The sequence below is a fragment of the Pimephales promelas genome, chromosome 7 (assembly GCF_988280905.1).
Source record: "Pimephales promelas chromosome 7, fPimPro1.hap1.1, whole genome shotgun sequence".
Lineage (NCBI taxonomy): Eukaryota > Metazoa > Chordata > Actinopteri > Cypriniformes > Leuciscidae > Pimephales > Pimephales promelas.
In genome coordinates this window covers 39,110,312-39,134,970 of record NC_142775.1, presented here as the reverse complement: position 1 = coordinate 39,134,970, position 24,659 = coordinate 39,110,312, and the positions used below count along the sequence as shown (strand labels likewise).

The window sequence follows — 24,659 nt, the reverse complement described above, 5'->3', positions numbered from 1 at the left end:
TACGCAGGCGCGTGGACTTGGTGTTGTTGTAGTATGCACTCCTAGCCGCCTGAAGTGCATACTACATTGAATTTCACACACTTTTGCGTCTCCATTTGCACGCGGATTTCCCACACAAAACCCTCGTCTAAACGCAGAATAAAAAAAGATGACGCAACACCACTTTTGCGTTTTCTCTTCAGAATCGTTTCCATGTAAACATAGCCTGAGAGCGCGCGAGAAATTCTGAGAGCGCGCGTGATATTCGTGAGATTGGTGCTCGCGCATTATATTAATTTACTTTCGCGCTGCAATAATGCGCTTCCGACATTTGACAGAAAAATAACGCCATAGTTCTGTAGCATCCACTTTGATTTACCCTCGCCTCACCGTCGCTGCTTAGAAGTGCAACATTGTAAAGGGTCCGTCTGAAACAGTGTCGGTGGCACAGCGTAACTTTCGTTCTGATCGTTGTGCAATTAAATAAGTTACATCGGTATGGCGGTATATTAAAAATGAACATCGTAACAAAAATATACAGCGGTTTTCGGTATGAACCGGTATACCGCCCAGCACTATGTTCCGGTTTATAAAAAAAGGATAATACAGGAAAGGAATATTTTTTATGAAGTTTGGTTTAGTTAATAGTTTTTCTACATTCTTACAAAGCAACTACAGCCTCTGTTTTCCCTCTTGATCTTCCACAGGTTTATCCTGCGTTTATTTGCTCTTTGCTCTAGTTTATTTATAAGCTCAGGCTCTCTCTGAGTCTCGGAGATCTCAAGGTCATTGTGGTTTGTTTTATGTGGAGGTCCAGTTTTTAGCTCAGCTCGATCGATGTTTTATTGTAAAAGCGTGCATTTCAGGCGCAGATAAACAATCCCTGTGTTTGTTTGATGGAAATGGAAGACGCTCTGGATCAATACAGCCTTGTGAGGAGGGAAGACAAACCAGATGAAAACCAATCTTAAGCTCTGTCTATATTGATAAAAAAAAAACTTAATCAATATTATTTTATATCATTTTTCCTCTCTTCATTTTCTTTTATCTCTTGCTTTATGCTTAAAAAGTTTTAAGCTTAAATCTGATATATCTATTTATATAATGTCACACTCCAAAGATCGCTGCACGATGTATGAAAACCATTCAAAAACCATACTATTGCAAAGTGAATTCAATTAAATAAGTATATACCCTGCTGGTTTAATATACAGTATATGCGCTTTAATTATTTACATGCGTGTAGGTTACATGCTTATGCGTCTCAAACTCCAGTTTGGGTTGCTTATAACGATCATCTGGGAATGCAATGTGCACCATTTCATTAGATTAGTAAGGTAAATCATTTATAAACCTACGCCAACAGCAGAATACCTAACAGCAGAATGTTTCTGTTCATCGCGATTTCAAAATAAAAGTTTAAACTCTGCATGTTATGTATATTATATTATGTATTTAAACAATGTTGTTTAATAAAACCATATGATTACTTTCTTTTGATACTTTATTTGAACCAAATATTATTACCTTTTTTAGAGACTATTGTTTGCTTATAGGTCTAATTTTATTACCACAAAAATAATCATATTTCTCGATTAATCGCCAAAATAATCAACGACTACTCGATTATATGATTACTTTCTTTTGATACTTTATTTGAACCAAATATTATTGCCTTTTTTAGAGGCTATTGTTTGCTTAGGTCTACTTTTATTACCACAAAAATAATCATATTCCTCGATTAATCGCCAAAATAATCGACGACTACTCGATTATATGATTACTTTCTTTTGGTACTTTATTTGAACCAAATATTATTGCCTCATTGTTATTCTAGAAGTATTTTAAGTCATTTTAAAGGCTATTGTTTGCTTAGGTCTATTTTTCTTACCACAAAAAGAATAATATTCCTCGATTAATCGCCAAAATAATCGACAACTACTCGATTATATGATTACTTTCTCTTGATACTTTGAACCAAATATTATTGCCTCATTGTTATTCTATAAGTATTTTAAGTCATTTTAAAGGCTATTGTTTGCTTAGGTCTATTTTTATTACCACAAAAATAATCATATTCCTCGATTAATCGCCAAAATAATCGACGACTGCTCGATTATATGATTACTTTCTTTTGATACTTTATTTGAACCAAATATTATTGCCTTTTTTAGAGGCTATTGTTTGCTTAGGTCTATTTTTATTACCACAAAAACAATCATATTCCTTGATTTAATCGCCAAAATAATCAACGACTACTCCATTATATGATTACTTTCTTTTGATACTTTTTAAGTCATTTTAAAGTTTATTGATTGCTTAGGTCTATTTTTATTACCACAAAAATAATCATATTCCTTGATTAATCGTCAAAATAATCGACGAGTACTCGATTACCATAATAATCATTAGCCCTACTACATTCATTCAAGTGCAATTATTAAACCATTCAAGCGTGATAAGACGCAAATCTATACCGGCGTGCTTTGAGGTTTCTTTCGTGCTTGAACAGATAAAAAACACAAAATTGCCAAAATTCCCATTTTGTCGAGCATCCTCGTAAGCGCAGTCTGAAATGAGTGTTAAAAGTGTTAAATAAACGTAAAAAGTTGATAGAAAATAGGATGTGTCAGTTCTGTGTCATGCGACGACTGCAGGTCTTAAAGTGACAGCAACCTAATAAACCTGCTGATGTATTGTGTTAGTATTTTACAGATCCTGCAAGGTAAACGTTTGATCATGACTGTATACTATATATATACATATATCATAATAAATCTAATCTTAATGTGCCAAGTAAGTTGATCTTGTTTTAAGAGTGTTTAGAAATTTTACTTGGAATCAAAGGCAACAATAAAAAATTAAAATATTTCTGAATGTCCACTCCAGCCACACACTATTAAAACAGATTTAGGAAGAGTTTTCCCTGAAGCTCTCCGTCATGCCATGAAGAAGTCAGCGCAGAGATTTGTGGTGGAGGTTTAAAAGCAGAGATGGTTTATGGATGCTGCTCGGCCTTATTCCTCCTTCAAATAACATTTCAAAGCTGAGGAAGTGCAGCACTTGATCCGTCGCTCACTGTGTTATTCTGCTGTTACTGTTCGGCTCTGGGAAGGCGCTCAGATCTCGTGTGTAATGAATTATTAAACGTACTCCTGATGGCGATGCTTCATTTGAGGCAAAACAAAGACTTTCCACATATGGAGACTTTAATTGTGAAGTGGACTGATCTGTGCTCATCATTACACAGCTGCTGTGAAAATGAAAAATAAACATTTATTCTATAGCAGAGAGGTAATATTATATGGATTTGTTTTATTAAGTTGTTAATAATTTCCTCATGTTGTAGCAGAATAATGATCACATAACTCAAAGGAAAGAAGAATCCATTGCACATCTAGAGCTGGACTCTAGACACAGATCTAAAGTTACATGAGAGGTTTCATTTATTCACAGGAGACTTAGAGCTGAAGCTCAGTTGATTTACAGTTGTTCTTATGCTCTCTCTTTAACTCTTTATTGGTGAATGACCATTTATTAACCCTTAATGACCTATATGGGCGTCGGCGGCAAAAAATAACAGTTGTTCTCAAATGTCAAAGACCTTTTGAACCCCCATTTCCAATCCGTATACTTTAAAAAGTCCCATAAAGAGGAGATTCACGGCTTTTCTGTGATATCGGGTTAATCAGACATTCAGAAGCTCCGTAGTGAACGTGATTGCATTGTCGAGTTTTGATCAGCATTGATTCTTCAAAGAAACCTGTGTGGTTTGTTCCTCTGAGCAAATTATAAGACCTACAAAATCGATCCAAAGGGAGGCGTTCAATTAAAGGCGAAGGTTTTACGCATGTTCCGTCTTTCCCATGGCAAAGAGACTTTTAATTAAATGCATTACATTATATCTTATGTATTAACTCATCCATAAAGGTTTTTCAATGTTATCTGTGCATCATTAAATGCTCGTTAATGTCTGTTAGAATAATCAAATATAACAATTTATTATGTCAGGTAAATGTATTATTACAATTCCATAATCAATGTAAAGATAATCAATGCAAAACATTAAAGTTCTAGAACAAAGAAGAACCAATATCCAGATCTCATTTCATATGCAAAACATGAGTCACCCCCCCTGACTAACTGGGGGTAGACCATTTGCAAGGGACAGTGCACTCTTAGAAGAAATGGTTCTATTTAGAACCAGAAATGGTTCCATCCCCCGCTTCATATATGGAACTCCAAAATGGTTCTATATAGAACCATTTATTTATTTTTTTTTGGTAAAAGGTTCTATTGGCCAAGTACGGAACCCCTGGCTTCTATATAGAACCCAGAGGAACCATTTTTTAAGAGTGTATAGAACCTTTTAGGGGTTCCAAATACATGATACTGATAGAACCTTTTAAGATTCTATATGGAACCTTTTCTTCTAAGAGTGTGGAAATTAGCACTCATGAATTTACACCTTTTGGAAGTAGAGACCAATGTGGTCCTTTGTGTGCCAGTCATTCCTAAAATTTACTTTTATAAAAGCATAACAAAGAACCATAATAAATGACTTGCAATTTGGCATTAAGCATATAGTCCAGATTCCTGAAGGCTCCTGTCTCTTCTGTATGATAATGTTTTTAATTTTGTCTTATCAGAGAGGAAGATACCAGAGGAAGATTGCATCATCTTGATTGACGGGCTGAATGAGGCAGAGTTTCACAAACCGGACTATGGAGACACTGTCGCCTCCTTTATCACCAAGATCATCTCCAAGTTCCCCAACTGGCTCAAACTGATCGTCACTGTGAGAACAAGCCTTCAGGTGAGTGAGACATGAATATGTGCTGTTATCTGAGAGATTTAGCAGCAGGTCACGACCCAGTATTGGGTAGCAGGTTTGTTTTGGTGATAGAATAGCAAATTATCCCCTATTAAAAGTATATTTTATTGTTGATGTCAAAGGTTGTTAAATTAGACAGATATCAACATGGACAGCTTGTATGATGCCCTAAAACCAACAAAAATACTAAATATGTAAGAAAGCAAGAGTTTGACACCATTTAAAGGATTAGTTCACTTTTGCTGATAATTTACTCACCCCCAAGATGTCCATGTCTTTCTTTCTTCAGTCAAAAGGAAATTAAGGTTTTTGATGAAAACATTCCAGGATTTTTCTCCATATAATGGACTTCAATGGGGACCAAACGGTTCAAGGTCCAAATGAGAGTTTCAGTGCAGCTTCAAAGGGCTTTAAATGATTCCAGACGATGAATAAGGGTCTTATCAAGCGAAACGATCGCTCATTTAAAAAATAAATTACACATTTTAAGTTTTATAAGCACAAATGCTTGCCTTGCTCTGTTCTGTGATGCACGTTCTGTTCGAACTCAAAATGATGAAATCTTTTTTCAAGTCATTTCGTTCGTTGAATGAACCAAATGACTCGAAAAAATATTTGTTCATTTTGATGAATGAGTTGGTTTGTGTGACCATATAAAATAAATAAATAAACATGGTTTGTGTGACCATAAGTGAATTATTGGCTGTCTAGATCTCTCATATTTCACCCCCAAATCAAAAAGGAAATACACATTATATTTTGCTGTCAGGTTCTGGAAGTAAAAACTCCATTAAGTTTCTCCATAGGGAAATAGATTTTAAACGATAACTTATAAACCTTAAAAGACAGACTACTGTGAGCTAGAAGGTTGTTAATCAATGGTATTCTGCTGAAGCCGTCCACCCACATCATTTTTTCAGCTTTTTTTTTAAATAATCCTGTTTAATGGTGAAAACCCATGATTATGTCACCCATGATGCTGTAGAATAGATGAAATTCCACCAATCAGAGAATCGAAACAAGCAAAGTACAGCAAAAGAGCTCTTTAGCTCTGCCCACACTTTTAGAAGAAATGGTTCTATTTAGAACCAGAAATGGTTCCATCCCCCGCTTCATATATGGAACTCCAAAATGGTTCTATATAGAACCATTTTTTTTTTTGGTAAAAGGTTCTATTGGCCAAGTATGGAACCCCAGGGTTCTATATAGAACCCAGAGGAACCCTTTTTTAAGAGTGTATAGAACCTTTTAGGGGTTCCAAATATGTAGCGCTGATAGAACCTTTTCTTCTCTACGCTATCAAAATACAATATATACTGTATATATAGTTTTTATACATGTAATCAACATTTTTAAATGTGCAGTTTTATATTTTACCTCGATTATGCTGTGCACAATGCTTCATAGGATTATAGTTCTTTCCTTCATTAAAGGGTTAGTTCACCCAAAAATGAAAATGATCCCGTAATTTACTCCCCCCTCAAGCCATCCTAGGTGTATATGACTTTCATCTTTCAGCCAAACACAATCAGAGTTATATTAAATATATCCTGGCGTTTCCAATCTTTATAATGGGAGTGAATGGTACCTTGGTAAGCCCAAAACAGTGCATCCATCCATCATAAAAGTGATCATACGTCATGCGTCGGGTCAGAGGTAAACCCATAGTTTATAAAGTTTCTATTATTGATATTTTGTAATTATTTTAAATCCCTTTGGGAGAAATGAATGGAAAAAATACTTACGAAATCAGCACCGTTGCACTCTATAGTCTTCTTCTTATTTTGTCCTTTCATTTGGTGGTGAGAAGTGTTTTTGTCAGATTCCCCCATAATCTCCTAATGTGCTCAGATCAGGTTTAGACATTTCATATTCTCTCCAGCTCGTCTTGTCACTTTGGGCAGGAGAATCGTGTAGCTCTAATGGGGAACATTGACCCTCTAAATGAGACTGTATGACAGCTAGACAGTAATGCAGACAGTAGGAGGCCGAAAGGAAAAGGGAGCGACTCGAGAGCGAGAGAGTGTTCGTGTCGGCGGCGTTTTGACAGCTTGAAAAAGGTAGTGCTCGACTAGCAGAGCAGAACCATCTACTGTTTGATACGTGTCAGACGGCAGATTGGAGTGTGTGTGAGTGAGAGCACGAGCACAAATGTGTGTTTTTGTACATCTGTGTGTTAAAGCCTCCTAATGCGTTCGCCGTCTAGCTGTCACTATAAATGAGGAGAGCCAGTCTAGGACTGAACGATATTTTTCAGCCTTTTGACTATTTGTTATGCGTCTTGATATTTATGCATTTGCTCTGTAATTGTTTAAAAGGGAGATTTTTTTTTTTTTTTACTGTCACTGTAGAATAGTAGCAGTAAAATACAATAAAAACTGTTTTTTTCACTAAATGAACACAAGGTAGATTCATATGTAATATGTTTTTTATGTATATGCACCAATATAACAATACATACTTAAGCAAATATTTACCCACAATATCATTCAAAAGTTTGGGGTCAGTAAGATTTTTTTTTTTATTTTTTTTTAAGAAAGAAATTATTTTTTTCAGCAGACACATAACTTCGTAGTAATAGGTTGTAATAGAATCTATTGTCACAAAAACAGTGTTAGAGTTGCAATGTTTGATTCATTCCAGTGAATCAGTTCAAACTGTGCATTTCACTGAATCAATTCAATGATGCATTTGCATCATCACTCAGAAAATGTTCATGAAAGTGTCCACATTTTGATTAATTAACCCTGTAAAGCCTGACAAATGCAATAACAGTCTGAAAAATCAAAATTTTGTGCATTTTGGCTGGGCAAGGAAAAATCTGAACCGGTCTGACTGGGCCAGCGGAAAAAAAAAAAACTAGTGTTGAAACCTTATATCGTAAAAGCACAGCTAAATGTGTCATTTATTATAAGGGGTTTATGTGAAGATTAAGATCACTTAAATTAAAAGTTGTTATATTTTTAAAGTCTAATAAATGTTAAAATTAAAAGCTTTCATTTATATCGTAATGTTAAATGGATATAATTATTGGTTAAAATTGAGCAAAAGTCTATTTCATAGAGACATCAGTAGCAGTATTGGCATTCATAAAAAATGCATTTATTTGGAGATTAAATGTGAAATTATTACAATATAAAATATATTAAAAAGTTTAATGTTAGGTGTGATTAATTGCGATTTATTACAGAAAATGTGTGATTAAATAGTTGATTTTATATTAGTCAATTGATGGCTGTTTTTTTAGTAAAGTTTTGGTCATGTCAATTAGAGATTTAATTAGAGATTTAGAGATTTCTGTATCAAATAAGATAGGCTTTACAGGGTTAAAATGTATGTGAAAATATATTAAATTTAATTAAACTTTTTTTTTTTCATTATTTGATATTGTCAAATACCTTCATCTGGTACATCACTTCAGAGATTTTTGTTTCATTAGTTTGTTTTCCTGACATAAGTGTTAGTTCAAGGTCTAAAAACACTGTAAATGTAAACAAATATACACTTTTTTACAAGTCTTTTTTCTCACCATTTAAAAAAAAAAGTTAATAATAACATTTAAATAGATTTTTCCCCCATATGGTCTTTTTTTTTTTTTTTTTTACTGTTTAATGTTTGTGTGAAGGATTTTTTTTAATTGTGAATTTTTTGGGGGGATATTAGAAAAATATTTTTTAATGAGAATTTGTCTTTTGCAAAATATAAAATAATAATTAACTAAAATCAAGCTAGTCTTTATGACTAATTATAATGTTAAGATTTTTTCTAATAGCTTTTATGGAAGAAAAAAAACAACTGAATTCATACTGTATACGTCAAAAAATCAACAATTGCCCTCTGGGAAAACGAGTCCTGTCTAAATAAGGGTGTATTCACACTAGCAAAGTCCGCTAGTTCACTTGCTTTGGTCCGGACCAAACACAATGTTGATTTTTTGTTTGGTGTGGTTCGCTTTCACACTGCCCTTTTTGCAAGTGAACCAAAATTTGTAAACAAAACCACATGTGTGCTAAGGTCATCCATTCATTGGACAGAAATGCGACCTGTAGCAAAATTGGTTTGGAACCGGACCGAGACCAACTCTTCAGCTGGGTCTCGGGACGGTTGTTTGGTTTGCTGTATTCACACCTGCCCAAAAGATACGCAAACTTGAGTTGGATTCAATCACACCAAACAAACAAACAGTTTTATGGGATATCTCCATCATGACATTCCCAACCTGTCTTTACAGGAGATCACCAGTCTTCTTCCCTTCTCCAAGATCAGCCTGGACGAATTCTCAAACAACGATGAGATCACGACGGACCTGAACGCCTACATACAGTACCGAATCAACGGCAGCCAGAACATACTCAACAACATCTCCCTCAACGGCAAAGCCGACCCCGTCATCGTGGGCAAAGTCAGCTCCCACCTGACCTCCCTCAGTCAGGGGTCGTACCTGTACCTCAAACTGACCCTTGACCTCTTCGAGAAGGGTCATCTGGTCATCAAGAGCGCGAGTTACAAGGTGGTTCCCGTCTCTCTGTCGGAGCTCTACCTTCTGCAGTGCAACATGAAGTTCATGTCTAACTCGGCGTTCGAGCGGTCCGTGCCGGTCCTCAACGTGGCGCTGGCGTCTCTTCACCCCTTGACGGATGAGCAGCTGTTTCAGGCGCTGAACGCGGGCAGCGTGCGAGGAGAGCTGCTGTGGGACGACTTCCAGCAGAGGATGGAGACACTCTCGTGTTTCCTCATCAAACGGAGGGATAAGACTCGGATGTTCTGCCACCCGTCCTTCAGAGAGTGGCTGGTGTGGCGAGCGGACGGAGAGAGTTCGGACTTCATGTGTGACCCCAGGTGAGCGTCAGTGTTGTGCACTTTGCCGTTTACTAAAAATGTCTTGCAGGAACTTGAGAGAGTGGAGGAAAAACTGGACTACGCTTTCCTACATTTGGTTACACAACATAGTTAAGTTTAGTAATGTTGACTGTTTTGGCTGGGTTATATACACTACAGCTGACTATTTCTTTTATGTGTGTGTGTGTATATATATATATCTGTCTATATAAGTCTCTGAAACGATTAATTGCATTAAAAAATTGTGTTTACATTATCTATGTGTCTGTACTTTGTATAATTATTTAATATATATAAATACACACACATGCATGTATATATTTAAGAAAAATCTGTTATTTATATATAATATATATTAGGGCTGTGCAAAAATTAATTGCGATTAATCGCATCCAAAATAAAAGTGTGTGTTTACATAATATATTTGTGTGTGCTGTATATAATTATTTTGTATATATATAAATACCTATGCATGCATGTATATATTTAAGAATTATTTGCACTTAAATTATGTATATATATATATAAATACATAATCTATATTATATAAATATAAATATTTTATATATGAATAACAAATTTTCTTAAATATATACATGCATGTGTGTGTATTTATATATACAAAATAATTATATACAGCACACACAAATATATAATGTAAACACAGACTTTTATTTTGGATGCGATTAATCGCAATTCATTTTTGCACAGCCCTAATATAAATATATATACAGTATGTAAATATTTCTTAAATATATACATGCACATGTGTGTATTTATATATATATAGAAAATAATTATACACGGTACTCACACATATATTATGTAAACACAAACTTTTATTTTGGATGTGATTAATTGCGATTAATCGCTTCACATGCATAACACTGCGAAGTGGTGAGTCAGCATTATCAACTTCCTCTTTTCAGTCAAGAATGACACAGAAAACATTAGTTTATTGATAAACAATTAAAATGTCTATATTTGACACATTCGTTAGCCTACTTTTGCCGGTTCTTTGTGGCAAGCTTTCTGAGTCCGCTAACTAATCGAATATCATGACTGCCTATTTTGTCAGGCAATTTATGGTTATTATTTCATAGTCTTTTTTTATTTCACTGCCTACAGCGCGCAAGGTTTTCTGCGCATGCCCTGAGTCTTCTTCTCGCATTTTTAGTGGATCTCTATGGCAGAATTACAGCGCCACATACTGGTCTGGGATGTCTACTACATCGTTTTCAGTCGGTATCAGTGGTTTCGTGTGGACACAGATATTTTTCGAGACGCCGGCGTGTTTACGGACTTTTTTTTTAGAACGAGGAAAAAAAAACATCGGATAGGGGAAGCTCTGGCTTCGTGTGGACGTGGCCTTAGACAGATTTGTGAGCAATATTTGACAGAAATAGGCCTTTTGTGTACCTCGAAAAAGTCTTAGATCTTTGAGTTCAGCTCATGAAAAATGTGGGCAAAAACAAAAGTGTTGCGTTTATAATTTTGTTAAGTGTATATTGTATGTTTAAACGGATATTTAGGTAAGGAGGTTGTTCTCTTTCATCTGTTGAGCTCCATACAACATTGAATTTACTGACTTCATTAAAATTATAGCAGGAGTTTCTTGATTGGATACAGACAGATGCGAGATTCCAGATCTGTCTTCACAGTCGGGCTAATGCAATATCGTGATCTCCTTGATGAGATGATGAAAGCCAGTGCTGATTTAAGATATCTGTGCAACATCCCGTTTCCTCTTATTTAATTACTTTGAAATAAATTACTAGTCCAGCTTTAGTCAGACGTTACTAAAACCAAAAACTCTTCATGAATTGAAATAAATCAATTGCTGAAAAAAAATAATAATAAAAAAAACACAAGACTAAAGACTAAAGCTTTAAAAAAAAAACTATGTAGTCATTTTTTTAAAAATATCAAAACGATTATAAAATAATTCTGAATCTTGTGTCACCCTTCAATATATATAAACTACCGGTCAAAAGTTTTAGATTGGTAAGATTTTTTATGTTTTTAAAAGAAGTCTCTAATGCTCACCAAGGCTGCAATTATTTGATAAAAAATACAACAAAAAAAACAGTAATATTGTGAAATATTATTACAATTTAAAACAGCAGTTTTCTATGTGAAATATACAGTGAAGTGTAATTTATTCCTGTGATCAAAGCTGAATTTACAGCATCATTACTCCAGTCTTCAGTGTCACATGATCCTACAGAAATTATTATAATATGATGCTCAAGAAACATTTATGATTATTATCCATGTTGAAAACAGTTTTTTTTACATTTTTATTTCAGGATTCTTTGATGAATAGAAAGTTCAAAAGAACAGAATTGATCTGAAATGGAAATTAAGCTTTTGTAACATTAATCACTACCATTCAAAAGTTTGGGGTCAGTCAGAATTATTTTTTATTTTTGAGGGAAAGAAATTAGAAAATACTTTTATTCATCAAGGATGAGTTAAATTGATCAAAAGTTACAGTAAAGACATTTATAATGTTAGAAAAGATTAAATTTTAAATAAATTCTGTTCTTTTGAACTTTCTATTCATCATAGAATTTGGGGGGGAAATGGTACACGACTGTTTTCAACATTGAAAATAATAATTGATGTTTTTTGAGCATAAAATCAGGATATTAGAATGATTTCTGAAGGATCATGTGACACTGAAAACTGATGTGTAACCAGAAACAGTAATCTTGAATCAGTAATCAGATGTTGAAAATTCAGCTTTCAAATTACATTTAAAAATATATTAAAATAGAAAACAGTCATTTTAAATTGTCATAATATTTCACAATATTACTGTTTGTCATTTTTTTTCATCAAATAAAGCATTTAAAAACATAAAAAAATCTTACTGATCTAAAACTTTTGACCGGTAGTGTATATATATATATATATATATAGACACAGTCACTTGTTTGGTACAGATGCTGATGAGCTGTGGTGATCTTAGACTAATTGGGATTCTGTCCCTCTCCTATTCTCATTGCATTTTGTGTCTGAGCGCTCTGATTGGCTCGTCTGTGTCCTATTCATAACTCGCCTTCCTGAACCCTCTCCGGGTTCGGGCTAGAAAAGTTGGCACTGAAAAAGAGGGACTCCTAAAGTTCCCTGCGACTCTGCCTTGTTATTCCACCGCTTAAAGAGGGCGAAAAGAAAGGAGCCGGAATGAGTTTAATGTAGAGGAGATATAGTGCTGATCAAAGCCAGCTGCATTCATGCGTGGCCTTTTAATGAAGCTGGGTTAATTAACACCAGTGAGAGCTGGGGAACACTATCCCACCATTCTCCTGCGTTCCAGACCGACCCAAGGCATGCCAACACAGAGCCTTGCATCAAATATACAGCGCTTTTAACCAAAGATTTACCTCACAAGAACCTCGTTTGATCTCAGAGATTAAAAGATTTGACCTGAAATTACATGGAATTGATCCTTCATTAAAACATAAGGGAAAAAATCTGATTTTGTAAAGGCAGAAGCTGACGTGAAAATGTTCTTCTATGCACACTGTTAGTGAACTAAACAACACTTGACTTCAAAGCACTGCATATTAAATCGGTGGCATCCACTTAACATTTTAACATTCAGCTGACATTTTTCTTGTTTTTTTAATTAAATTGTAATCTGAATGGTCTTAACATTTGGCAGTCAAATAACGAGTCAAGAACTTGATGTTAAAAACCACATCTCAAACAAAATTGTTCATAGTCTCATATTTAAAAAGCTTACAGGCATTTTCAAATTCATCCTTCACCCTTTTGCTCTCATCAAGGACATTAATGAGAATAAATGTTTTGATTAAACATTCAAAAAATACTGTGGTAATAAATAGCAAGAGTGAGCGAAATATAAAAGCAGGATTATATTGTGTTTGTGATAGGCTCTTTTTGGGCAGACGAGAGTGTTTTTTTTTTTTGCCCACTGGTTCTGTCTCTGTGCGCTACTCCTCATCTTATTCCGTCATAAATGTGTGTGTGTTGTGGGACAGGCGTTCACACAGCGTGTGTTTCTCTGCAGGAGTGGACATGCACTGATGGCCTTCATGTTGTCCAGGCAGGAGGGGAAGTTAAACAGACAGCAGACTATGGAGCTGGGCCACCACATCCTGAAAGCACACATCTTCAAGGTATCTATCTATCTATCTATCTATCTATCTATCTATCTATCTATCTATCTATCTATCTATCTATCTGTCTGTCTGTCTGTCTGTCTGTCTGTCTGTCTGTCTGTCTGTCTGTCTGTCTGTCTGTCTGTCTGTCTGTCTGTCTGTCTGTCTGTCCGTCCGTCCGTCCGTCCGTCCGTCCGTCCATCTATCATCTATCTATCTATCTATCTATCTATCTATCTATCTATCTATCTATCTATCTATCTATCTATCTATCTATCGTTCTATCTATCTATCTTCCATCTATCATCTATCTATCTATCTATCTATCTATCTATCTATCTATCTATCTATCTATCTATCTATCTATCTATCTATCTATCTATCTATCGTTCTATCTATCTATCTATCTATCTATCTATCTATCTATCTATCTATCTATCTATCTATCTATCTATCTATCTATCTATCTATCTATCTATCTATCTATCTATCTATCTATCTATCCATCTATCTATCGTTCTATCTATCTATCTATCTATCTATCTATCTATCTGTCTATCTGTCTGTCTGTCTGTCTGTCTGTCCGTCCGTCCGTCCGTCCGTCCGTCCGTCCGTCCGTCCGTCCGTCCGTCCATCTATCATCTATCTATCTATCTATCTATCTATCTATCTATCTATCTATCTATCTATCTATCTATCTATCTATCCATCGTTCTATCTATCTATCTATCTATCTATCTATCTATCTATCTATCTATCCATCTATCTATCGTTCTATCTATCTATCTATCTATCTATCTGTCTGTCTGTCCGTCCGTCCGTCCGTCCGTCCATCCGTCCGTCCATCCGTCCATCTATCATCTATCTATCTATCTATCTATCTATCTATCTATCTATCTATCTATCTATCTATCTATCTATCTATCTATCTATCTATCTATCTATCTATCTATCTATCTATCTATCTATCTATCTATCTATCTATCCATCCATCCATCCATCCATCCATCCATCCATCCATCCATCCATCCATCCATCCATCCATCCATCCATCCATCCATCCATCCATCCATCCATCCATCCATCCATCCATCCATCCATCCATCCATCCATCCATCCATCCATCCATCCATCCATCCATCTATCTATCTATCTATCTAACTATCTATCTATCGTTCTATCTATCTATCTATCGTTCTATCTATCTATCTATCTATCTATCTATCTATCTATCTATCTATCTATCTATCTATCTATCTATCTATCTATCTATCGTTCTATTGTTCTGTCAGCCTCTCTGTCTGTTATACATCTGTTATTTATCTATTAAGACTCTATAATGTAAAATTGGCAGATGTAAAGTTCACCTTTACAGAATGATGTCCTCTATAATGTTCACTGTAATATGAATACATATAAATGTATCATTCAAATATTTCTTATATAATATTTATAATGTGTGTGTGTGTTCCTTTGAAGGGTCTGAGTAAGAAGACCGGTGTATCGTCCAGTGTTCTTCAGGCCTTATGGGTCAGCTGTAGTACTGATGGTCTGTCTGCTGCTTTGGCCTCTCTTAGGAACCTCTACACTCCCAATGTCAAGGTCAGCACATACCGTCTTCAGCGTTCTTTGTTCCAGGATTTGTTTGCCCATGTTCTCCACTCAAGTTTCACAATTTTCTTTTATAAATAGACTTTTTAAAGGTACTCTATCTAACTTTTTGGCCCTCTATCGGTTAAAAAAAACGAAGAAAGAACATTGTTTTGGTTGTGCTTCGGCTATGCATTTAGACTGTTTGTAGTTGTGTTCTTCATATAATACCTGGTGTTGATGTGTAATTGTATCTACACATATCACTCAAAGAGAGCCAATTAGAATGCAGTGTTTGCTTCTGACCTTTGACCCTTCTCATCTTCCCTGTTAAAACTCCTAATGCAAACATTTATAATGAGACATGGTCATTATAACTGCTGAAGTCCATCGTTCAGACACAGTTCAGAGATGTCACTTCATTTATTCAATAATGTGTTTATATTATAAATGAATTTCAGAAATTCCCATGAAATGACCCAAGCACTGATGAGCTCTTCTTAACACTGAGTTTGATAGTAGAAAGTTTCCACTGACATTGGGATATTTGAATACAATTTCACATTGTTGTAATGCAAAACAGTCTTGTGATTGTCTGTATTGATCAAACGCTGAAATCCTCTGTCAGATTAAACCCGCATGTCTTCACTCCATCGGTTTGACATTTTAAGTAATTACCAAACCATTTTAGTTTTAGGTCATTTAAAGTAAAGTCGTCCAGATGATTCATCTGAGCAGGACTGTGTGTGTGTGTGTGTGTGTGTGTGCGTGTGTTTGATAGAGGTCGGCCGCTGCACTGAGACTCCAGAGCAATTATCAGCAGGAATGATGGATTTTAGCTTAAAGCAAAAGTGATTTTATTTTCATCCTCATCTTATATGTCCTCGTCCTTACGGTTCTTCCTCCCAGCGCGTCTTCTTTTGAACACTATAGACTGCAAGCACACATTGCTCACAATGACAGATGCAATGAACTTTCTCTACCCTTTTTTTTTCTTCAGATGAGTTATGTTTCTGGTTTTAGGTCCATTTAAAAAATTGCATTTTGACATTTTCATGCATTTACCCTTTAAATCAGAATTATGATAATGGAATAATATGTTTTATTTTTTTTATTTTTTTATTGTATTTTTTTTATTACAAACAGAAGAATATATATGAAGAGTTCAGATGCAAAAGCCTCTAAGTGCCATTTGAAATTTTCTTCTTTAATGATCATTTTTATCAAGCTTGTGTATTTAAGTTCAGTAATTTCACTTAAATTACAATTAATAGGTAATCTTCATTGCCATTTAAGTGAAATTACTGAACTTAAATATACAAGCTTGATAAAAATGATCATTCTAGAAGAAAATTTCAAATGGCACTTAGAGGCTTTTGCATCTGAACTCTTCATATATACATATATACACACACACATATGCATATATACATACATATATACAATTTCTTTATATAAAATTAGAACAAAAAAGAACCCAAAAACAAACAATAGCAAACAGAAAAAAACTAAACAAAAATGGGGTACAGTGCAATCTAGTGACACCTTTGTATCCTTAGTGTTTTATTTGCTATAATAGACTATGATTATATCCATTATACAATTACTCAATTTCCTACAAATTCCTTCCATCTCTTCCACAACAGAGCCCCTTTTTAATATGTTTTATTTTTGAGTTTTTAATGAATAATTACTGTAATACACCATAAATTCATGACAATATAATAAGTACTATTATATCTATAAATGGTATATATATTATATACTGTACATGGTTATATTTGTGGTGTTATGAGAATACATTTTGGGGAAATGTGCTTAAAAGTTAAAAAAAAAATCCTAAAATGTTTCATTTTTAATGCTGTATGTATTGAATATATTATATGGATGTAAAACCCTTAAGTTCCTAAAACGTTCGATTTTGACATCTTAATTTCAAAAGGCTATATCTTAAAAGTGATAAAAGATAGACTTTCTGTAAATTAGAGAAATATTAAGGATGACCCAATCTAATTTGCATATTATGACATCATATGGTAGTGGCAATCTTGGATTATAGAATTTTCATGAAAAGTCACATTTAAATGATAAAATGCAGCACTTCTTTCCCCCCAAAATGTCCCTCACCTTCTGTATGCTATATTGCACAAACCTGAATGCGCAGGTAAATAGTAAGTAGTAAACAAACTGTGTAAATCATTACTAATAAATGGTAGAAACATTTTAGAGGGTTTAACTCTTTCATTGCAAGTTGATGGTTAAACATGGTATTCTCAGTTCCTGCTAACTCGTTTGTACCAAACTATAAAATGTATTGTATGTTTTTCAATGTAAACGAGTCGTCCTTGAATTCTTTACAATGAATGTTAGTCGAGTTTGGCCCCTGTAATTGCTGTGTGCAGCTGTATTATATATTTATCTTTTGTCTCTTCTTCTCCATCTCTCTCTCTCTGTTCCTCAAGGTGGAGTCTAAACAGTCTCATGTGGTTTTGCTAAATAAACCCAATTTCATTTCCAGGCGTTCTCAAGCCTCCGGGGCCGCGCAGACGCTGCTGATTAAACGTTTGTTATTCATATGCTTATCAAAAGCAGAATCCTGGCTGATTAACGACTGGGACACAACGTGCCGCCTCGCGCCGGAGCTCTTAATGAGTCTGTGAATTGTGATCAGCATGCTCTACCAATCAGCAGTTTGTTCATAGTGAACTTTGAACACAGGATGAGGGATTGTTTGACAAAGAAAGACACAATATGACGGCTGGCTGAAGATAAATGACAACCGACAGCTCCGAACGACTGAAAATCAAAGTCGATTTTAGGGATTTGGTTGAAGGGTCTGAAAGAAGTTCTTGATTTGCTCTCATACATCATTTGTCAGTCTCTAAACTGTCTGTTATCTGTCTCTAGGTGAGCCGTCTGCTGATGCTGGGTGGTGCGAATGTCAACTATCGTACGGAGGTGTTGAACAACGCCCCGGTCCTCTGTGTCCAGTCCCACCTGGGCCATCAGGAGATGGGCGCGCTGCTGCTGGAGTTCGGAGCAAACGTGGACGTGGTTTCAGAGAACGGCATGAGCTCTTTGTGTTACTCAGCGGCCGCTGGTCATCTGGGGCTGGTCAGTCTTCTCTGTAAGAGAGGAGCCAAGGTAGATTTATAGATATATATATGTATTTATTTTCAGTGTTGGGGTTACAATTAATGTGCATTACGTAATCAGATTACTTTTTTGATGTAATGAGTATAGAAATGCATTGCTTTGTATATATTTAGTTATTAATATTTGAGTTATGCAAGTTACTTTTCACTTTCATAAATTAGCTGTATTAAAATTCTCTTCTCCATAACGTGGTTACTTAGACATGTACACTCAGATTTTCCAAAAAAAACATTACTTTCAACCTCCTATATATATGTATGTGTGTGTGTGTGCATATTTACTAATTTATTTTTGTATGATTATATGATTTTATATGATTTATATGATTAAAAATGTTGGGCAGGACTTTATTTTATCCGTTTGATTACTTGAATTGGTAAATTTGGGCTTTGGAAATAATATGCACAAATAAAATATTCCTAATAACAGCAGAACCGTTTATTAGGTAAACAGGGTTTACTTTGCATTTATGAATTTAGAAGATGTTTTTATCCCAAGCGAGTTAAAAAAAAATATGCCAAAGTGTCAAAAATTAGGAAGCAAGCTAGAAAAGATGCGAAAATTATATATATATATATATATATATATATACATATATGTTTTTGATTTCTCTTTGATTGACTCTTAATCGATACCGCTATTCTGAGACTTGATCTGTGTGCATATATTCATGTTACATGCATATTGATTAATTTACACATGGCGTTTGTGGTCAGGTGGATCACGTGGACAAGAGTGGCCAGTGTGCGCTGGTGCATGCAGCCCTGCGGGGTCATTCAGAGGTCATCGAGTGTCTGCTGGAGCAGAGCTGGAGCACTGAGGGTCAACATGACCTGAGCCTGAAGAACAAAGCCCTGCAGCAGGGGTTCATAGCGGCCTGCAGTATGGGACACATTCATGTGAGCGCGCACACACACACACACACACACATGCCAATGGCAAAACTTTTCTATTAAAATGCACTTCTGCCTTTTATGAGGGGACTTTGTTTTTCAGAACACAGTGTGTCGCCCATTTGTGTCAAATGCTTCACTTGAGTCATAAAAATAATGAATAAATGCTCATCTACACTAGTTGCTACTGAACAATTACAGCTGGTACATATAAAATCAAATTGGCATAAAACGTAAATAATGCAGAAGATCTCATAACACAATAAAGGATCTCTTGGAATACAGTATCATTTTGATTACTCTGTGTTGTCAGCCATAGCAGTAGATATTGATTTATTCACTGTTTGTGGGTTGTTGTGTTTTCAGAGCTGATTTTATTTCATTTTTTTACACACTTTATATTAGCTAAACATTAAACTAACTATCTGACAGTAGTGTCTGCAAAAACAACCACACTAAACCCCTAATTAAACTTACTAAAAAACCCCAGAGGAATTCATTACAGGGGCATTTTTGCCTTTATGAATATCTCATCATTTATTATTTCTATATCTCTTTATACAATACAGATTGTTTCAAAGCAGCTTCACAGTTAAAAAACAGGGAAATAACAGAATCAATAATGCAAACTTCATCAAATTCAAGTTCTGCTGTAAGGCAATAGTGTAGTGATTCAGCTCAAGTCGGTTCAATGTTGATTCAGTTCAGTTTAATAACAGTGATGATGTTGCAAAATTCATCAATTATGAAACAAAATCGATTCTGCCAACAAGCAGCTCTATCTGATGGTGTCAGTGCTGACAAATTTGTTTTACAACCAATTCGATCAATTTCACAGTTTCTCTTCTTCACACAGTTCTCATAACCAACGTCCAGTTTGGCACAGCTGTTTAAAATGCACAAACACGTCATGCTTGTCTCAAATCTACTCATTCTTCCATAACACTAACAAATGTTGTTATCCAGCAAACACACTGTCACTTATAAAACAATTACCTAAAAATACTAACAGGCAGCAAAACAAGAATCACACTCAGTAACTGCAGACTAACGCCTGTATACTATTTTGATAGTATTTCATTTTTTTTATTACTAGAAATATAGAAAATCGCTCTCTTATTCAGTTTTATATTACCGTAAAACTTAAAATAATAGCCGAGTCCCAAATAGACGCCTGTCTCTTTTACACGCCCGATGTGGCGACAACCCGGTCTATTTTTTAGTTTCGGGTTGTTATCTTCTAAAAGCCGTCAGATCGTCTGTTTAATTTGGCCTGTTGGTACAACGAGGTTGTTTTGAAGTGAGAAAAGAATTTGTGTAATTTGAAAGTAGTAGTCCTTTAATGAGCAATCATTAATGACCCACACTTTATCCCACATAGACAAACAGCAAAGATTGCACACCAAAGAGAATTGAAAAAAGGTGCAGAAAAGCACAATAGAACCATTTGTGTGCACCTACATACAGGCACAGTGTCGAACTGACAAAACATCTGTGTGTGTGTGTGTGCACACAAAATCTTCCAGTACAGTAAATCTTATAGCTGTTGTGAGGATGCAGTTGAACATGGCAGCCATAACAACAGACCGGTCTCAAATGTCCAGCTTTTAACCTTAAAAGGGATAGTTCACTTCAAAATGAAAATCCTGTCATCATACTCACCCTCAAGTCGTTTCAGACCTGTTTGAATTTCTTTCTTCTGCTGAAAAATATATTTTGAAGAATGTTAGTTACCAAACAGTTATGTAAATGAACCCATTGACTTCCATAGTATTTTTTTATTGTTTAGTATACCAGTTAACCTGTTTAACCCAATTAATTAGCTATTCTTAACAGTAGTGTGTAAATTGAAGAAAAAAGGAACCAGCCATTAAACAGTAGTTTGCATTATTTGTATTACAAATATTAATTAATCATGACAGTGGCGTTATTTCGATTTTGATTTAAATCACTTGTAACTTTAGCAATGTAACTTAATATTCACCCCAAAAATTATTTAAATAAAAACACAATTTCAGACACTGGAGAGTAAGTTCACAAAAGCCCATTTTTACTCTTATATGCCCTTTCCAAACCCTGATTTCAGTCCCTAAGTCTTGCATGCTGCCCACTGGGGACGTTTCAGAGTCTTCGTTTGCTGTGTTGTTTCAGTATTGCGTTTGATTTATTGTGAGATGGTGTTTTGGCAGGTGCTCGAAGGCTTGTTGATGTTGAATAATGAACTGGCGGTGCAGATTGATACCCATGACACACTGTGGGGAGAAACAGGTACGTTCAGTCTTTCTCTCACCATGTCTTTGTTTCTTTGTTTTGCTTGTACACTCTTAGAAGAAATGGTTCTATTTAGAACCAGAAATGGTTCCATCCCCCGCTTCATATATGGAACTCGAAAATGGTTCTATATAGAATCATTCTTTTTGGTAAAAGGTTCTAATGGCCAAGTATGGAACCCCAGGGTTCTATATAGAACCCAGAGGAACCCTTTTTTTAAGAGTGTATAGAACCTTTTAGGGGTTCCAAATACGTAGCGCTGATAGAACCTTTTAAGGTTCTATATAGAACCTTTTCTTCTAAGAGTGTAGTCGAAATTTAGTTTAATTTATTCTGTAGATGTTTTGTCAGAAAATACTTTTTTTTAAATGAATGGGATAGAGCTGCTTGATCTCGAAATTTTAGCCTTTTTAAAGTATTTTATATATATAATATAAATAATCAAAATATATTGAGATGTATATTTGTTGGGATGTAATGGTTAAAAATGTTTAAAGTTTCAAGGTTTTTCCAGTAAATATCTTGTCTATTGCTATTAGAGTTACAGTGAATATGAAATCAGAGGCAAATACCAATAAACAACATTTATTTTAACTGTGATTTACTCCAACTGACACCATTACCAATATTTGAAGAGTTCAGATGCAAAAGCCTCTAAATGCCATTTGAAATTTTCTTCTAAAATGATCATTTTTATCAAGCTTGTATATTTAAGTTCAGTGATTTCACTTAAATAGCAATGAAGATTACCTATTAATTGTTATTTAAGTGAAATTACTGAAGTTAAATATACAAGCTTGATAAAAATGGTCATTTTAGAAGAAAATTTCAAATGGCATTTAGAGGCTTTTGCATCTGAACTCTTCATTTATTCTCTAATGATCCTCTTTTATCTGTCTACTGCATTTGAAAGCATCACTCTTAAAAAATATAAGTGCCATACATCGGGCTTTTGAGGAACGTTTATTTTCTCATCTTTGTATTATTTATTGTTTTATTGTATTGCATTGCATTATGTTTTAAAACTATATATATATATATTTGATCATAAAACTAAGCATTTAATTACCATCTGACTAAAACATATTATTAGCATATCAGTGACAACCAATATTTATATGCATTTTATGTAAGGTGTCTGTTATGTTATAAAGATTTCATTAATATTTATTACAAGCTATTAAAATTTCATCTCATTTTTGGGCCATATAAATATCAGTAACTGCAACAAATTTTTTTTTTTTGGGCCTCTAAATAAGATGTTTTTTTTCCATCCTCGAGTATGAGCTCCATGTTCTCACAATATCGGTTATAGGAGTCATAAAAGGCTGATGTTTCAAACATGAAAAAAAAGTTTTTTCCTGACTATTATTTAATATGTCTGCCTATATATAGGGTTATAAGAACCATGTTTTTTTTTAACACTATTTTTAACACTAAAGAAACTCATGCAATACAATGGCTCCTTGGATGTGAAAGGTTAAACCATACAAAGTACCTTTAATTATTTTATTATTTATTTACGAAGTGAAATATCTAATACTAGCCGCAAAACTGCTCAAATGATAAGTCATTAGTAATTTTCTTATATTTTTATATTTTATAACAATGAATAAATTAATTAATTTATTATTCAATTCCAGGCCTGTAAAAGTTATGAAAATCAATGAAATCTTATATAAATATCTATTAGCATTAGAGAAGTCTCTTTTTTTGTCCATGTAATACCTATAAAATATATATCTTTTTTAAAGACCAGTAGTCAACAATGACAGAAAAATAATGCAAATACAGTGGGAAACCTGATTTTTTTTTTCATACACAAAATAAAATGAATCAATTTCTTTGAAATCATCCTCCATAAAAAAAAAAGACATATACAGTACTAGCTGGCGTTCAGCACCAGAAGACCAGAGATGTTCATTTCTTCTGAGTGCTCTTGTGTTCTTTAATCTTCAGACCAGGATCTAACCTCTCTCCACACAATCCCACTAACAAACAGAGCTCAGAAGAAGGTCACTTCCATTATCAGACCGCCTTGAAGCAGGACCTCCAGACACACATTTCTCTTGTGTTCTCCCTATCGAGCGCTCTGGATTCAGCAGGCGCGTTATAAAAGGCTTTTCCCTGAGTGAACTTTTCTGTTTGCTGGGCGTTTGTTTATGTCTTGCTGTTTATCAAGGCCATACAGTAATTGTGTTTCTACATTGTTGAAATTGCAGTCTTGATGCTGAAAACGTTATGATAGACGGAGAGTTGTCCTCATTTGACTTGTTATAACAAAAGCAAATGAGTATGAATCTCTTCACATTGCTGCATCAATCGAAGAACTCACCGCCTGTTCAGTAATTGTAGTTTTACCCGTTTTCACAGCAAGAAATGTATATCAATAATCATGTTAGTTATCTTTGATGACAATTCAAAGACTAAATGTTTATACCGATAGATTTAACAGCACAGGATGGATTCTGCTGTACTTAATGTGTGTGTAAATGTCAGTGATAATTTACAGTGTTGTCATCATCTAGGGTGCTAAATGAATGCTAGGGTGTTGTTGCAGTATTTGAGTGGTTGCTAGGGCATGGCAAGGTGGTTGCTAAAATGTTCTAGGTTGTTGCTAGGCAGCTGCTATAATGTTTGGGGTATTTGCTTGGGCATTGTTGGCATGTTTAAGTGATTTTCTAGAGCATTTCATAGTGGTTGCTTCTGTATATGTTCTGGGTAGTTGTAAAGACGTATAGGCGGATGGATGGATGGATGGATGACAGACAGATGGATGGATGAATAGATAGATAGATAGATAGATAAAGCGATCGATAGATAAAACCATAGATAGATAGATCGATGGATGGATGGATGAATGGATAGATAAAACGATAGATAGATAAAACCATAGATAGATAGATCGATAGATAGATAGACAGATGGACAGATAGATACTGTAGATAGATAGATAGATAGATAGAT

General features: G+C 34.7%; 1 protein-coding gene across 3 annotated transcripts in view; it reads left to right on the top strand.

The window, feature by feature from the left end:
• Positions 1-24,659, top strand: part of tanc1b (tetratricopeptide repeat, ankyrin repeat and coiled-coil containing 1b) — a 169,952-nt gene that overhangs the window by 130,789 nt on the left and 14,504 nt on the right. For all 3 annotated transcript variants that reach the window (XM_039683286.2, XM_039683285.2, XM_089133454.1), the window contains 7 exons: positions 4,629-4,795; positions 9,045-9,652; positions 13,692-13,800; positions 15,262-15,384; positions 18,280-18,516; positions 19,245-19,427; positions 21,611-21,689. In XM_039683286.2, coding sequence (XP_039539220.2) covers positions 4,629-4,795; positions 9,045-9,652; positions 13,692-13,800; positions 15,262-15,384; positions 18,280-18,516; positions 19,245-19,427; positions 21,611-21,689 — 1,506 coding nt within the window. The remainder of the gene's footprint in view (positions 1-4,628; positions 4,796-9,044; positions 9,653-13,691; positions 13,801-15,261; positions 15,385-18,279; positions 18,517-19,244; positions 19,428-21,610; positions 21,690-24,659) is intronic.